At 38.2% G+C, this 18,329-nt stretch overlaps 1 protein-coding gene across 1 annotated transcript in view; it reads left to right on the top strand.

Moving 5' to 3' along the window:
• The first annotated feature begins 1,933 nt into the window (after positions 1–1,933).
• LOC126190864 (aspartate aminotransferase, mitochondrial) overlaps positions 1,934–18,329 on the top strand; it is a 72,150-nt gene continuing 55,754 nt past the window's right edge. The window contains exon 1 of the mRNA XM_049931459.1: positions 1,934–2,114. Within this exon, the coding sequence (XP_049787416.1) occupies positions 2,026–2,114 (89 nt within the window). The 5' untranslated portion in view covers positions 1,934–2,025. The remainder of the gene's footprint in view (positions 2,115–18,329) is intronic.

Raw genomic sequence — 18,329 nt, 5'->3', positions numbered from 1 at the left:
CTTCGTAGACGCAAAAGACGGTAGACTTACGTTACCCTGCCTTGATAACGTTTCGCCAGGAGAGGCAGGAGATGGCTCCGGTACAGTAGGCGTGTGTAGAGAAGAACCTGTTCCTGGTAGTCATTGCTGCTCTGTCATGACTGGGGTAGGTGTCATGTTCATTACGTCGGATTGTAGTTAAGGACCTCGAGAGAAATTCAACACACTGAAGAGCAGCACATATACAGCAAACATCGCAATACAAGTAGGTATGAAGCACTGAACTATGTTCAAAGATAAGACACATATAAAGTACTCGTTACTAATTCGTCCTATGTCGGACATTGATTAAATGCTGCATCGTTGCACACGCCATAACATTACTTTCATTTCTAGTGTTGTACTAAGTGGAATGACATTGTGTTGACGCTCTGTTTGTGTGAGCACATCTCCACTTGACAGTGCCACCACAGTCTAACATAACAGTCGCGACACTCACTGCTGTAAAAGTTGTTGCCGTTTGACAGATGGAGCGACACTAGCGCTCCAAGCGGCAGGTAAGGTGAACGTCAGACGCGTTGTAAGCATAATGTTTGTTTACATCCATTTCCTACGTAATTTCCGAATTATTCGAGTTATTTTCTTGCCTCCAAGAGTTTGTTTAGTATCGGAAGGCATATATGTTTCTATTAATGATTCTAAAATAAGCGCAAGTATGGACAAAAACCATAAATAGAGTGGCAAGCTACAACACATTCGTGAAGAAACACTTGTGACATTGGACAGAATTGCAGCTTACCACGTTGATATCAAAAGAATATAAACACACAGATTCACATGTAAGAAGCACAGACATGTACCTCTACATGCAAAAGCGATCGACAGCTCGTTTATCGTTCTGTAGGCCTACTGTGTGTGTCATTGTTGCCTGTTGCCACAAGTACGACCTTAATCTTTATATTATTCAAAGTGGGTAAAGCAACTGCCAAATAGTGGCAGAAATATGCTGAAAACATTATATTGAACTGATTACATTACATTTCACGAAAAACCAAATATTTGAATAATTTTCAAACAATCTGTCTGTAGGCACTTTCCTTGTCCCGTAATAGTTTCGCTCGCTCTGCACATTCTGACACTTCACACGCTTTTGTAAGACATGAAAGGTGCACTTAATCTAACCACTTTATCGTCAAAGCACGTCTGTGGTGACGATTCGCACAAATCTGGCACTGATACATGGAGAGCTGAAATGGCTGCTTCTGTGTCATACGACTGTTTTACAGCTTTAGATTGACTGTCGAATCTTTGTGGCAGTTTCCTCTTCATCGTCAGTTGAGGTGGCTTATTTAGGATGTCAAACAGTGTGGGTACTGCATTCCACACGAGTTTGTTATTGCCTGCGTTCATGAACTGGTTTTCTTCGAAATGTAGCGGACAAAACCTAATATTATTATACAGGTAAACTGGGTCTTTCTTCATAAGGTCTTCTCGTCTGCTATTAACAAGCCATTTTCTGCTCCTAAAACGATACATTCATCATTTATACACATACAGTTTGCAAGTGAATCCTGACGATACAGTTTAGTAACATGATGGTATATACCTCTCAGAATCCTTAGGAAAACTAAAAAGAGACAGCTGTGGTTTCTTCTTCCTGTTGTTGCTGCAATTTATTGCGCTACAAACGCTCCCGATGGTAAAAACCATTGTATAAATCAAAATAATCAATCACTATTCGCTTTCACGTTCGCGCCGAACTCACAGTTCAACCTACCAGCCGCTTGGGGCGCTGCTGGCGCTGTAGGCAACAAAATCGAGGCGAAGTGTCGCGACTGTTATGTTAGACTGTGGTGCCACTCTGTTTGCGTGCCGTATAAATCGACTTCGCATTTCGATCTAAAGAGAATTATCGACACTTTCAACGTAACATCTCTGGTTCCATTGCGTGCCAACCCAATAGCTAAAAACAGCTGGAGCTGTGGGTACTTGCCGGTAGGGGGTGTGTGACAAGTGTGGCAGAGTAATTCGTTTTACATCTTGGATATGGCACCCACAGCAAGAGTAGCGTTGGCGTCGAGTTCATTATTGAAAAGTAATCAGAATGTTATTTCAGCGGTTGCTACGAGAGCCAGGCAAGTATATAGTGTTTTTCGCCCGTGTAGATAACATTATCTTGGTGCACTAGCCAAACACCTGCGGACAGTTTCCTGTTAAGGACCTGTGACCTAGTAGTCATAGTTACTCTGCGCAGATACTGAAATACCGAATGACAGTCTCGTATTTTAATTTATACACGACCAGTGTTATGTATACAGAAATTTACAGTTTTTATGTCATGTGACCTTTAGAGGTCACGGCTGAAGTACCTCTAGTAATGCAGCGGAAGATTTGAGACTTCGCCAGCAAACGTTGGCCGGTGTACTGCATCCGATTTCGAGTCAGTAATTTTACAGCCGGTAGTCAGCCCTGTATGTTAGGAAATGCATTCGTGTGTGTATAAGCTGGCAGTTGGGATGGAGGAAGTTTTTTATACGCCACCAGTAGGTTATCTCTAAACGAAACAGGAATAGAAATAATTCAGTTCTTTCCGTACTATTTCAGTAGAGATCAGTTCGTATGTAGCTTCCATGTTCCTAATAATTAAAAATATATTCTGCGGATTGACTATGCCTGTATCTCCAGTTACATTTTTATAGCCACATTAAAACAGTTTAAAGGTTTCCCAACATTAGCAGACATCTGTGCACAAGAAAATTGTTACCATAATGTACAATTTTCGCGAATTAAGACTTTCCAAATTACCTTTATATAAACATAAAATTCGTGCCATTTGAGAAACAATTGGGAGGCTTTTAATGTCAGTGTATCAGATATTAAATGTATGCAACGAAAGCACAGAAACAGAATTAGTAATCTGTACCATTAAAACCTGATGCTTACTGAAGGTATAGACATGCTGTCAGTTCAGGGTTTCACGATGAACCAAGATGTTGAAATGGAGTGTGGAACATACTTTCCATTTAATATTATTAAAACCAGCAGTCTGTAGAAGGAAAATTAGCCATTTTGAACCAGGTGGGGTGAACTAACCAGAATGATTGTCAAAGAGGCTTGTAGCTATTCTCTCCCACAGATGGCATCGAAGGGGGATTAGAAGTATTGAAGTGGTAGTAGTATGGTGTCTGTTTTGTTTAAACAAAACGTGGTTAGTAACTAAGAAGAGTCTGTGGGGACAATTTCAGTTACAAATGGAAAGAATGGTCCCTTCTGAAATATACAGTTAAGTCTGTATGCTTTGCAGACTGTTGTGAATGTGGTTTGAAACTGATAAGTTTTTATTTGTAATGAGCCACAAAATTTTTTCTGTAAAACTGTTTTTCCTCTAGGGTAACCTCCTGACTATATAACATTGCTCTATAGGTGTTACTGCTCTTAGTTAGGGTGTGATGATAACCACCACCGTGAAATCTTGGCCGTGGTGACAGTGCTCTTCAGTAGAACCAATGAATGTTAATGCACAATAACTCAATAGTAAAATTACATACACTGGCTTGACAGAAAATCTTAATTTCAGGTGTTATATTAAACTGTCAGCAGGCCAAAGCCATCAGCACAGACACATTGTGATCATAATGGCATCGAATTGGAGGCCTGCGCACAAGGCTGAAACACTGACTCTTCTCAGTTTCACTGAGGAATATCACATTTTAGTTCCTTCTTTAAATCATCAGACAAATGTTGGAATGACAGATTTTGAAATAAGTGATAGTGGGATAGAAAACCAAGTGGAATCACTGAGCAGAGGAAATTGAACTGAACCTGATGAAATACCAGCATGATTGTACATAGTGTATGTGAAAGAACTTGCTCCTTTCCAACCAGCAGTGTACCCTTGGTCTCTCGAGGAGCAAAGCATTTGGAGTCGAGTGGGTGGGGGTGTTATGTAGGTGATTCCCATTTTCAAGAAATGTCGTCACACTGTTATAGAATTTAGAAACATTTTGTATGCTCGCATATTGTGCCATTTCTGGAGACCGGGAATCTCCTTTTTCGAAGTTAACAAGGATTACAAAAACTAAGACCATGTAACTATCTCTAAAAAGGGCCATCACAGAAGTTGTGAAGGAAAACATAGGTACAAAGAAGGTAGCTGCGAAGAAACCATGGTAACAGAAGAAATACTTCAGTTGATTGATGAAAGGAGGAAGAACAAGCATGTTCCGGGAAAATCAGGAATACAGAAATAAGTCGCTGAGGAATGAAATAAATAGGAAGTGCAGGGAAGCTAAGACGAAATGGCTGCAGGAAAAATGTGAAGACATCGAAAAAGATATGATTGTCGGAAGGACAGACTCAGCATACAGGAAAGTCAAAACGACCTTTGGTGACATTAAAAGCAACGGTGGTAGCATTAAGAGTGCAACAGGAATTCCACTGTTAAATGCAGAGGAGAGAGCAGATAGGTGGAAAGAATACATTGAAAGCCTCTATGAGGGTGAAGATTTCTCTGATGTGATAGAAGAAGAAACAGAAGTCGATTTAGAAGAGATAGGGGATCCAGTATTAGAATCGGAATTTAAAAGAGCTTTGGAGGACTTACGGTCAAATAAGGCAGAAGGGATAGATAACATTCCATCAGAATTACTAAAATCATTGGGGGAAGTGGCAACAAAACGACTATTCGCGTTGGTGTGTAGAATATGAGTCTGGCGATATACCATCTGACTTTCGGAAAAGCATCATCCACACAATTCCGAAGACGGCAAGAGCTGACAAGTGCGAGAATTATTGCACAATCAGCTTAACAGCTCATGCATCGAAGCTGCTTACAAGAATAATGTACAGAAGAATGGAAAAGAAAATTGAGAATGCGCTAGGTGACGATCAGTTTGGCTTTAGGAAAAGTAAAGGGGCGAGAGAGGAAATTCTGACGTTACGGCTAATAATGGAAGCAAGGCTAAAGAAAAATCAAGATGCTTTCGTAGGATTTGTTGACCTGAAAAAAGCGTTCGACAATATAAAATGGTGCAAGCTGTTCGAGATTCTGAAAAAAAGTAGGGGTAAGCTATAGGGAGAGACGGGTCATATACAATATGTACAACAACCAAGAGGGAATAGTAAGAGTGGACGATCAAGAACGAAGTGCTCGTATTAAGAAGGGTGTAAGACAAGGCTGTAGCCTTTCGCCCCTACTCTTCAATCTGTACATTGAGGAAGCAGTGATGGAAATAAAAGAAAGGTTCAGGAGTGGAACTAAAATACAAGGTGAAAGGATATCAATGATACGATTCGCTGATGACATTGCTATCCTGAGTGAAAGTGAAGAAGAATTAAATGATCTGCTGAACAGAATGAACAGTCTAATGAGTACACAGTATGGTTTGAGAGTAAATTGGAGAAAGACGAAGGTAATGAGTAGTAGAAATGAAAACAGCGAGAAACTTAACATCAGGATTGATGGTCAGGAAGTCAATGAAGTTAAGGAATTCTGCTACCTAGGCAGTAAAATAACCAATGATGGACGGAGCAAGGAGGACGTCAAAAGCAGACTTGCTGTGGCAAAAAAGGCATTTCTGGTCAAGAGAAGTCTACTAATATCAAATACCGGCCTTAATTTGAGGAAGAAATTTCTGAGGATGTACGTCTGGAGTACAGCATTGTATGGTAGTGAAACATGGACTGTGGGAAAACCGGAACAGAAGAGAATCGAAGCATTAGAGATGTGGTGCTATAGACGAATGTTAAAAATTAGGTGGACTGATAAGGTAAGGAATGAGGAGGTTCTACGCAGAATCGGAGAGGAAAGGAATATGTGGAAAACACTGATAAGGAGAAGGGACAGGATGATAAGACATCTGCTAAGACATGAGGGAATGACTTCCATGGTACTAGAGGGAGCTGTAGAGGGCAAAAACTGTAGAGGAAGACAAGAGATTGGAATATGTCAAGCAAATAATTGAGGACATAGGTTGCAAGTGCTACTCTGAGATGAAGAGGTTAGCACAGGAAAGGAATTTGTGGCGGGCCACATCAAACCAGTCAGTAGACTGATGACAAAAAAAAAAGTAGGAAGACATGCAGAGGATTGACACTTGGTGCAGGGATTGGCATTTCACCCTCAACATGGACAAATTTCATGCATTGCACATAAACAGACAGAAAGACCCATTATTGCATGATTACACAATTGCAGAGCAGTCACTACAACTCAGTAAAATGCATAAAATATGTAGGAGTATGCGTTTGGTGTGATTTAAAGTGGAAGGGCCACATAAAACTTGTCAAAGGTAAGGCAGATGCCAGACTGTGATTCACCCCAAGAAACAGTGTTCATCTCCAAAGAAGGTAGCTTACAGAACCCTCATTTGGCCAGTACTTGACTGTTGCTCATCATCTGGGGTTTGTATAAGGTGGAATTCTGTACCAGTGGAAATAGAAAAGATCCAATGAAGAGCAGTGTGTTTCCAGAATGAGATTTTCACTCTGCAGTGGAATGTGCACTGATATGAAACTTCCTGGCAGATTAAAACTGTGTGCCCGACCGAGACTCGAACTCAGGACCTTTGCCTTTTGCAGGCAAGTGCTCTACCATCTGAGCTACCGAAGCCAGGAAGTTACTGCCAGGAAGTTTCATATCAGCGCACACTCCGCTGCAGAGTGAAAATCTCATTCTGGAAACATCCCCCAGGCTGTGGCTAAGCCGTGTCTCCGCAGTATCCTTTCTTTCAGGAGTGCTAGTTCTGCAAGGTTCGCAGGAGAGCTTCTGTAAAGTTTGGAAGGTAGGAGACGAGATACTGGCAGAAGTGAAGCTGTGAGGACCGGGCGTGAGTCGTGCTTCGGTAGCTCAGATGGTAGAGCACTTTCCCGCGAAAGGCAAAGGTCCCGAGTTCGAGTCTCGGTTGGGCGCACAGTTCTAATCTGCCAGGAAGTTTCAGCAGTGTGTTTCATTACATGTTTGTTTAGTAAGTGCAAAACTGTAACGGAGATGCTCAGCCAACTCCAGTGATGGGTGCTACGAGAGAGGCATTGTGTATCAAAGTGATTACTTTTAAAACTCTGAGTGCCAATGTTTCTAGGAAGGGCAACCAATATATTGCCTCCTCCGAAACATATCTTGCAAAAAAGGCTTGACGATAAAATTAGAGGTTAGAGCTGACACAGTGGCTTGTTCTTCCTTTGAACTATTCGCGACTGGAACAGGAAAAGAGGAAGTGCCAGTGATACACAAATTATCCTCCGACCTGCACTATAAGATGCCTTGTGGAGCATGGTTGTAGATGCAGTGTAGCTGAATGTTTGTCAGCACTGTATTGAAACCTGCTTCATTGGATAAGGTAACAGAAAAATCTTAGTATTCTGATGCATATTAATGTACATATGTTGAATGTAAACTATGATGTCTGTGATACACTCTCAGACTTTTACTATTTTATGATTGGTCAATGGATAAGGAAGAAAGGCTTGAATGACTGGTGGTAGTCATTCCACTTCTCTCAATACTTCACTGACACCTGCCGACTGCTACTTTTGCCGGTCTCATTTCAGCAGGAAATAGTGTTGTGAAAGTAATGTGATAGGGTTTTTACAGAAATGCACTTGCTACTAACAAAATAGTTAAATTTTATGTAAATAAATTTCACTTCAATTCAGTTTATAATTTGTATAATGGCACAGTGCTGGTTGCAGTTGTGCCTTTACAAGCTCATAAAGTGAAAAGTACACCTCTTGTGCCTGTGGGGCAGTTAACACTACTTTCTGTTTGTTTTAATTATTAAATATTTTTACAGGCAGCAACACTGTAACTGCTTCTACCTCGTGTGTCAGAAAAAAATAACTGTTTGGGTAAAAAAACTCAGTACTGTGCCAAAAAATTCATGTTTCACAAAGATATATTGTGCTAGTGGCAGTACTTGACTGGTATGTGGTCATAAACAAACAAGAATTCGCATCTGTTGTTCTCAAATCTTTCTCTACAAATTTAAGGCATTTATCAGTAATTTCTTCAGAGAGAGTGTGTGTGTGTGTGTGTGTGTGTGTGTGTGTGTGTGTGTGTTATATTTTTTGTATGGACAAACTGGTTTGATGCTGCTCTAAATACTGTTTTAGCTTGTGAAAGCCTCTTCATATCTCCATAACTGCTGCAATCTACATCCATCTGAACGTGCTTATTATAGTTCAGCTTTTGATCTCCCTGTACAGTTTTCATCCACACACTTACCTCAATTACAAAATTGAAGATTTCTTGAACCACAGAATGTTCTGCTAGTCAACTTCTTCCATAAATTTATTCCATCCGTCCCTCCCTCCTCCCATTCAGTTCCGTATCTCTTTATTTCTTACCTAATCTCCCCAGCTAATTTCTAGCATTCTTCTTCAGCTCCACATTTGAAAAGCTTCTGTTCTCTTCTTGTCTGCACTAATATTTGCCCACATTTCAATTCTGTACAAAGCTACACTCCAAACAAATGCTTTTAGAAAAGATATCCAAAGATTTAATTTCATATTTGATATTTTCATATTTTTCTTTTCCAGAAAACCTCTACTTCCTATAGTCTGCATTTTATATCCTCTCTACTTCGGCCAGTGCTGTAAAATATCAAACTCATCTAGTTTCAGTATCTTATTTTATAATACAATCCCCTCAATATCACCTGATAAAATTGGACTATAAACCCTTGTTTACTTTTGTTGACATTCATGTTGTTATGTCTTTTCAAGACATGATCCATTCCATTCAATCAGTCTTCAAAGTCTGTTGGCATCTGTGACGGAATTGCAGTGCCATTGACAGACTGCAATTTTTTCTGACATTAATTTTTTTTTTTTTTTTTTATTTTTTTTTTTTGCAAATTGCTCTTAGGTTTCCTTTACTTCTTGATCTGTATAGACGAGGAAATAGGACAGGCTACTACTGTCGTTAACTAGTTTCCCTTTCATGCACTTCCACCCTCGTATCAGCATTAACCTTTCTGTAAGAGTTAGGCATTTCACTTCCTGTATTTTAGTTCTACTACATTAATAATTTCAAAGAGCAAATGCCCCACGTGAATCTATGAATGCCGGAAATAGGTTTCCCTTTCATCAGGCTGTCTTCTATGGTAAGTAGTGAGGTCAATATTACTGTGCGTGTTACTTGAAATTTTTTTTGTCTGAAACCCAAATTATCTGTGAGCTAGACTTCAAGCAGTCCTCTTCTTATAAATATCAGTAATTTATGTATCTATTTTGCAACCATTAGTTAATAAACTGACAACTTAAAAAATATTTACATATCAGTGCCTGTTTTCTTTGAAATTGGAATTAACATTCTTCTTGAAGTTGATGTTTTTCACTTGTCTAATATATATTGCATTTTTGTTAAGATTGGTTCTCTCAAGGATTTACATAATTCTGACTGAATTTTGTCTACTCCTGGTGTCTTTGCTTTGGTCTTTCAAAGCTTTATCAAATTTTTCTTGCAGTATCAAATCTCCTCTTTAATTCCTCTTCCCTTGCCACAGTAATCTCTAAAGTTAATTTCCTTTTTATAGCCCTTGTATATATTCCTCTCAGCTTTTTTGCCCATGGCATCATATTTAAATACCCTACTTTTGTCATGAAATCAGATTTAACAGGTATCTTCTAGTATGCTTGATTTACATGTCTATTGTGGTGTTGGGTTGGGTAGACATGAAAACGGCCTTCTAAATGTATAACACCACACACTTTTTGCTAATCCATATGCAGTTTCACTTATTTTTTGTCTTGCATAGCATAAAATACAACTTTTTGTGAAATTTTTTCTTCTATGTGGGAGGGAAGTCAACTTAGGTTTTTATGTTCTTGCTGATACTTGTCTGCAGGCAGAATACTCAGGTAGTTCTGCACTCTAGCATTTGCTGTGTCCTATTGATTCTGAAGTCAGTGTAACTGTTCTTTATTTCCACTGAGCGTGTGATAAACAATGAAGAAATTGGAAAATATGTAGATCAGTAAGATAAACTATCTTGCTGTACTCCTTCACAGGGTGTTTCATGTTAGGAAAGGGAGCTGTTATCTGGTCTTGAAAAATGTACACCATCCATTCCCTTCTGATATTGATGGGCACATTGAACTACTGCTTGTGGTTCTTCAGAATCCGAATCACTGAAATACAGATCACTTATTTCAGTATATCCATTGTGGATGATGAACTGCAACTGTGATTTAAACTGGCATTTATCTGGTAATAAATATGCAACCAGTCACTTTTTTATGATTTATTCAACCATAAACATGTTTTAGAGCCACTGCAGGCTCATCATCAGATGGAGGTGTTACAAGAACATTGTTTTGGACCAAGTGTAGCTAGATGCATTGCTGGTGAGGACACTGCCTTGTGGTATCCACATCAGATTGCTTCTTATAACGTGCATTATTAAGTTATGTACACACACACAGTATTTAGCTACAACCAAGTGTAGCTAAATACTGTGTTTATTTGTACGAATCACTTACTTCCCCATCACTGTTGAAACACTATCAGCGAGAGTCTGTAAACAATCCTCATCACAATGAACTACTCTCATTTCTGTATTGGTTGTTTATTAATGTAATCTACCACGTGACACAGGTGGGTGTGCTGATTTCAGCATAAATAAATTTGGGAGCAATCTTGTAGCTAGAAATTGAACTCCATGTATTCATACAGTGAACTGCACACTTGCGAGCTAAGCTCATCATAAGATTTAAATGCCATAGCGGCTTTGAGTGACTGCAGCTCGTCATTTGATGTGATTGAGATAATACTGGCTTGTCATTTGAGCTATTGATATTCATGCAGCTGCTTCTCATTTCTGTGTAGGTTTCTTTAACCCTGCCGTAGTCATGTGAAGCTCTGTTACATTATTGGTTCTGTTTGTGACAGATGCCACCCAGAATTGTTTTCATTGTTAATGACGAAACAAAATACCACATACATAGTACTTCAGAGGATTCAGTTAATTACTTTACTCAACTCAGCTTGAATGCACCGTATTTATACTAATATCCATGCAAAACCTATTGCAATGAAGGACAAAAAAAAAGTGGGCATGTATTACAGTAAAAATGAATACTAACCTCACTAATACATCAATTAAATCAGTATTTTCAAAATTAGTGTTTGACAGAAGTGTTAATTCAGTCTGACTGTCCAAACAATTGATACAAACTTCCTTCAAATGACCAGTGTGGGTACATTTATTGCGTCTGATACACCACTTCCCAACTGATTTGCCCCTTGATCTACAACACTCTTAACATGTTCCTCTTTCACCCTCTCCCCCCTCTTGTGGCTAGTTCAGTCTGTTCCATTCTAAGCAATGAAAGACCACACATCCTGATCTCCTAAGGAACATGCAGTGCTTGACATCTCCTTTCTTTTAGGGGATTTATAAGTCCCCATATGAGATTTGTTAGGAATTTATTTCTCTTCGCTGCTTTATCTTAATTTTTATTTGTTTTATAAATACAAAGTGCATTTATTACAACTAAATTTAGTGGATCGTAGAACACTACCATCGGCCAGGGACTTGCTGCATTTAGTCTTGACATTTTTTGTGACAGCTGGGCAGCCTTTATCATGCTGTAAAATATTACAATCTCAGATATTTTTGCAACCCCTGTATGACTGTCTACATAATCACCATGGTGAAGTGCAGAAATTGACAGCTTTAGTCTCCTTGAGGCAGTATGAAATAAGGGTCTTGTCCTTTTGAAAGCCAAAGATTGAAGATTTTTTTCTGCTCTTTCATTTATTTGAAAGAAACTCTAAAGGTATTTCCTGTTTTTTCTTTAAGTGCTCGCACATCAATTAGATCATTGATTTGAGGCTTTCAGTAAGGGAATATGCTGAAAACCATTTCTGTTAGCTCCCACAATTTTCTCCAATATTCTTGTTATTAAATCATATGGGGTATTGCTTTGTTTATAAGGTCCATCAGACAGCAAACCAGTATAATTTTTTAAATTTTTGTATATACTGTTTTAGCATGAGCTGCAAATACTTTCAGCTTGTACTTAGGTTTGATAAGTATGAGCTGCTGAAAAGGACTGTTATTCTACCCCTAAATGCTAACAGTTGTTGACCACAGTAACATACTCATTTCATGAGAACTATTTCTGTAAATTATGTCCTATCATATCAAATGCTGTTTATATGGAAGCTAACTTAACAGTTTTGGTTCTCGTGTTTCTCTCACACACATCATCAAAACATAAGCATCATAAGAGACAGTGGAATATTTGTTTTCTCACTGCTAAGTAACATGATTATAGGCTATTGCCTTTGGAATTCTCCCACATTTGATGAGTGTTGTTGCCAGATGATCTCACTGTACCCATAAGTTACAATAAACCCAACATGCTGAGTTCTGTTTCATCCTTATTATGGGCATGATTGGTTAAAATATTCCGGCGATAAAATAGTCGCCCATTCAGATCTCTGGGCGGGGAGTACTCAGGAGGATGCCATTATCAGGAGAAAGAAAACTGGCGTTCTAAAGATTGGAGCTTGGAATGTCAGATCCCTTAATCAAGCAGGTAGGTTAGAAAATTTAAAAAGGGAAATGAAGAGGTTAAAGTTAGATATAGTAGGAATTAGTGAAGTTCGCTGGCTGGAGGAACAGGACTTTTGGTCAGGTGAATACAGGGTTTTAAATACAAAATCAAATAGGGGTAATGCAGGAGTCGGTTTAATAATGAATAAAAAAATTGGAGTGTGGGTAAGCTGCTACAAACAGCATAGTGAACACATTATTGTGGCCAAGATAGATACGAAGCCCACGCCTACAACAGTAGTACAAGTTTATATGCCAACTAGCTCTGCAGATGACGAAGAAATTGAAATGTATGATGAAATAAAAGAAATTATTCAGATAGTGAAGGGAGATGAAAATTTAATACTCTTGGGTGACTGGAATTCGGTAGTAGGAAAAGGGAGAGAAGGAAACGTAGTAGGTGAATATGAATTGGGGATAAGAAATGAAAGAGGAAGCCGCCTGATAGAATTTTGCACAGAGCACAACTTAATCATAGCTAACACTTGGTTTAAGAATCATGAAAGAAGGTTGTATACATGGCAGAAGCATGGAGATACTGACAGGTTTCAGATAGATTATATAATGGTAAGACAGAGATTTAGAAACCATGTTTTAAATTTTAAGATATTTCCAGGGGCAGATGTGGACTCTGACCACAATATGTTGGTTATGAACTGTAGATTAAAACTGAAGAAACTGCAAAAAGGTGGGAATTATGGGACCTGATAAACTGACTAACAGTGTTTCAGGGAGAGCATAAGGGGACAATTGACAGGAATGGGGGAAATAAGTACAGTAGAAGAAGAATGGGTAGCTTTGAGAGATGAAGTAGTAAAGGCAGCAGAGGATCAAGTAGTCAAAAAGACGAGGGCTAGTAGAAATCCTTGGGTAACAGAAGAAATATTGAATTTAATTGATGAAAGGAGAAAATATAAAAATGCAGTAAATAAAGCAGGCAAAAAGGAATACAAACGTCTCAAAAATCAGATTGACAGGAAGTGCAAAATGGTTAAGCAGGGATGGCTAGAGGACAAATGTAAGGATGTAGAGGCTTATCTCACTAAGGGTAAGATAGATACTGCTTACAGGAAAATTAAAGAGACCTTTGGAGAAAAGAGAACCCCTTGTATGAATATCAAGAGCTCAGATGGAAACCCAGTTCTAAGCAAAGAAGGGAAAGCAGAAAGGTGGAAGGAGTTTGTAGAGGGTCTATACAAGGGCGATGTAATTGAGCACAATATTATGGAAATCAAAGAGAATGTAGATGATGATGAAATGGGAGATATGATACTGTATGAAGAGTTTGACAGAGCAATAAAAGACCTGAGTCGAAACAAGGCCCTGGGAGTAGACAACATTCCATTAGAACTACTGGTGGCCTTGGGAAAGCCAGTCCTCACAAAACTCTACCATCTGGTGAGCAAGATGTATGAGACAGGTGAAATACCCTCAGACTTCAAGAAGACTATAATAATTCCAATCCCAAAGAAAGCAGGTGCTGACAGATGTGAAAATTACCGAACAATCAGTTTAATAAGTCATGGATGCAAAATACTAACGTGAATTCTTTACAGACAAATGGAAAAACTGGTAGAAGCCGACCTTGGGGAAGATCAGTTTGGATTCCGTAGAAATATTGGAACATGTGAGGCAATACTGACCGTACGACTTATCTTAGAAAATAGATTAAGGAAAGGCAAACCTATGTTTCTAGCATTTGTAGACTTAGAGAAAGCTTTTGACAGTGTTGACTGGAATACTCTCTTTCAAATTCTGAAGGTGGCAGGGGTAAAATGCAGGGAGCGAAAGGCTATTTACAATGTGTACAGAAACCAGATGGCAGTTAGGAGTCGAGGGGCATGAAAGGGAAGCAGTGTTCGGGAAGGGAGTGAGACAGGGTTGTAGCCTATTCCCGATGTTATTCAATCTGTATATTGAGCAAGCAATAAAGGAAACAAAAGAAAAATTCGGAGTAGGTATTAAAAGCCACGGAGAAGAAATAAAAACTTTGAGGTTCGCCGACGACATTGTAATTCTGTCAGTGACAGCAAAATACTTGTAAGAGCAGTTGAACGGAATGGACAGTGTCATTAAAGGAGGGTATAAGATTAACATCAACAAAAGCAAAACGAGGATAATGGAATGTAGTTGAATTAAGTCAGGTGATGCTGAGGTAATTAGATTAGGAAATGAGACACTTAAAGTAGTAAAGGAGTTTTGCCATTTGGGGAGCAAAATAACTGATGATGGTCAAAGTAGAGGATATAAAATGTAGACTGGCAATGGCAAGGAAAGCGTTTCTGAAGAAGATAAATTTGTTAATATCGAGTATACATTTAAGTATCAGGAAGTCGCTTTTGAAAGTATTTGTATGGAGCGTAGCCATGTATGGAAGTGAAACATGGATGATAATTAGTTTGGACAATAAAAGAATAGAAGCTTTTGAAATGTGGTACTACAGAAGAATGCTGAAGATTAGATGGGTAGATCATATAACTAATGAGGCAGTATTGAATAGGATTGGGGAGAAGAGAAGTTTGTGGCACAACTTGACTAGAAGAAGGGATCGGTTGGTAGGACATGTTCTGAGGCATGAAGGGATCACCAATTTAGTATTGGAGGGCAGCGTGGAGGGTAAAAATCGTAGAGGGAGACAAAGAGATGAATACACTAAACAGATTCAGAAGGATGTAGGGTGCAGTAGGTACTGGGAGATGAAGAAGCTTGCACAGGATAGAGTAGCATGGAGAGCTGCATCAAACCAGTCTCAGGACTGAAGACCACAACAACAACATCATTTATGAACAAATGGAAATGTTAATTAACAAATATTGTATCATAATTTTAAGTTAAAACATTTCACTATTTATTATTGGTCATATTAAAATAAATTAATGTTTGATAAGTCATGTAAAATACATTTTTGTTAAATGAATAAAAATGATGTCCTCAATAATGCTTTTCAGTCTTCAGAAATAAAATTATACCTTATTTTTGTTTGATGTTTCACGTTTTCATAACAAATTTTAATTTCCTTTCAATACTTTCATTTTCATGCCACTAGTAATACAAATAAAATATATTAAAAATAGAATTCAGTATTTGTTAAGTGAGAATTGTGTGTTAATAAACATGGAATTTAAATAAAAGTAGAAAAATTAACACTACTAGCTACATTATAGTTAAATTCCTATTACATAACACTCTTACCTACTATTGAGTATATTGCACTTGGATCTGATCTTCAAAGGTAATTTTTAAAAGTGTTTTTGATAAATACACTGTACTGCATTAGGTAATTGATGTGTGGGCACCAATCTTCAAATCTTATAAGTTTGGAGAAAATCAGAGGGTCAGGCCATAAGGTCCCCTTGTGACATTTACCAGTGACTTCAATTCATTCCTTATTATTCATGGCTATGCTCTCTCTCTCTCTCTCTCTCTCTCTCTCTCTCTCTCTCTCTCTCTCTCTCTCTCATGCCGAGCCTTATTTCCTTTGTTGTATTCCATACTGTGGTTCTTTTATATTGCTCCATGGTCCCTTCCTCACAAAATTTCCAACATATTCCATACATTCCTGACCTGTCAGTATTTCATTTACTTTTACACTTTTTCTTCCAGTCTGCTGTTAAATGGTTTATCCTGTGATCACACATTTTTGTCCTTAATTTCCATTACCTTCTCCATCCTATGCTGTTGATTTTTCCACTAATAGCACATCGTACCCCCAAGGCAGAAGACTATTAGCAGGCTATTGCTTCTACCTACCTGCTAACTGCTACATCCTTTTATTTTTCGTTACCTAGTTCATATGATGTCACAAATACCTGCCATTTTAATTTTAGTGACATTTTAGAGGACACAGGCCACCTATTCAAGAAACTGTTCAGTTGTGTCAACTGTATATCATTGGGAAGGGAGAACTTAGCTCAAACTAAAAGCTTTTTGTATTTTAATTATAAGATAAAATGTTGAAGTGGGTTTATTAGGACTGTTGGATAGCTCAGTTTCACCTAGGACACTTAATACACGTGAACCAGCAAAACACTTCTTTGTGTTGAAATTTTTGGTGTTTCAGTTCTAAGACAGTAACTTACGAAGTTCACCCTCTAGTATTTTGTTTACTAACAGCCACTCACATAGTTGCAGATGTTTGCTGAGAAAAACTGCAACAGAAAAAAAGCACAGAAAAATGTCACAAGCAGTGACAATAATTCTCAAAAACATGCTATAACATACAATAAATAAGGTAACATTAAAGTATCCATAGAAAATTATATTTCAAAAAGCAAATAGTAAAAATGTAATACTGTGTCACTGTGTTTGTATAACTATGCTATTTTCTGCATGTTTTAGATTTAAAAAAATTCACTGATGGTGGTGGTATTTGTCGCCGAAACTAGTTTGGGAAGGTGGACTCAGTTTCTGATATTGTTAGTTCTAAGAGGGTGTTTACTGCAGGAAATTTTACTTCTGTTAATAATTGAACTTGGATCACTTATGTCCTTGCACCTGTGTATCTTGTTATTACATAATGCTTACTTGAGTTTTCTCTCTTATCTTTAAGATAGCTTCTTATCGTATACAAAAAACCCACGCACTAAGCAATCCTTGTTCTGAAACTGAGAGGAAAATTATCATTTTCAATGAAATAGCAGGCCAGTTTTCCATATTATCTGGTCCTTCATTTCGGTGAACTTTTGCCATTTACTGGCTGTATTATTTTCTGTAGGAATGTAGGAGAAAGTGATACGGACATAATTTTTTGGCTTTAGTCACAACTGATGCAAAAAATTCCTGGCTGCAGTAGTTTATAGTTATCCAACTACTGCATGTTGCTTTAATTATGCATCTCTTACTAGTTTGTACATGCACAGCTGATAAATGATATCTTAATATTCCCATCCTCCTTCTGTGCCACTTAATTGGAAAGAGTCTTATATAATTTAAATCTGAAGGGTCTCAGCCCAAAGCTGTTTGTCATGACTTACCTCTGTTTATCATCATCGCACACTTAAAATTGCTTATGGAACTTTCACATTTTTCTGTGATTAGTCTGAGCGATTTGAACGAGATCTATCATAATCCCTACTAGTAGAAACACTTTCATAATCGATTTATTGTGCCAACAGGCCGTGACACACATGTCTGGAATGTGCCAACTGTAAAGATGGTGAAACTAACCTGCAAATGTTAGGCCATTATGAATTTGACAGAGTTGTTTCCTTGAGTGAGAAATACTACTAAAATTTTAAGTTCAGGTGGTCCTACAGATTCTTTAATTCATTGCAGATTTACTTAGTTTCTATAACCATTGCTGTTTGTAACAAGTATAAATTCTGATGATACCATCTGTTCCACTCAAAATAGTTGTCTCCATAAAACACTCGGTGAGGTTCATGGGTCAGTACTGTTACAAAATATCAAGCCATGTGCACTACTGGTCTATTTCTACATCTACGTACATACTTAACAAGGTGAAGGGTACTTTGTCATTCCATTTCCTGTTCTACTCAGAAATTGAGCAAGGGGGAAAAAGACTGTCTGCATGCCCCTGTATGAGCCCTAATGTATCTGATCTTCGCAGGTATTAAGGGAAATGTATGTTGGTAGAATAGTTCTGCAGTCAGCTGCAAATGCTGATTCCCTAAATTTTGTCATTAGTGTTTTGTAGAAAGAAGTTTGTGGAACTCCAGAGATTCCCATTTGAGTTCACTAAGTATCTTTGTAATATTCATATGTTGATCGAACCTGCTGGTTGCAAAACTAGCTGCACGCCTCTGAATTGCTTCGATTTCTTCATTTAAT

This window comes from Schistocerca cancellata, chromosome 6, assembly GCF_023864275.1.
Source record: "Schistocerca cancellata isolate TAMUIC-IGC-003103 chromosome 6, iqSchCanc2.1, whole genome shotgun sequence".
Taxonomy (NCBI): Eukaryota; Metazoa; Arthropoda; class Insecta; order Orthoptera; family Acrididae; genus Schistocerca; species Schistocerca cancellata.
This window is presented reverse-complemented; position numbering and strand designations above follow the sequence as displayed.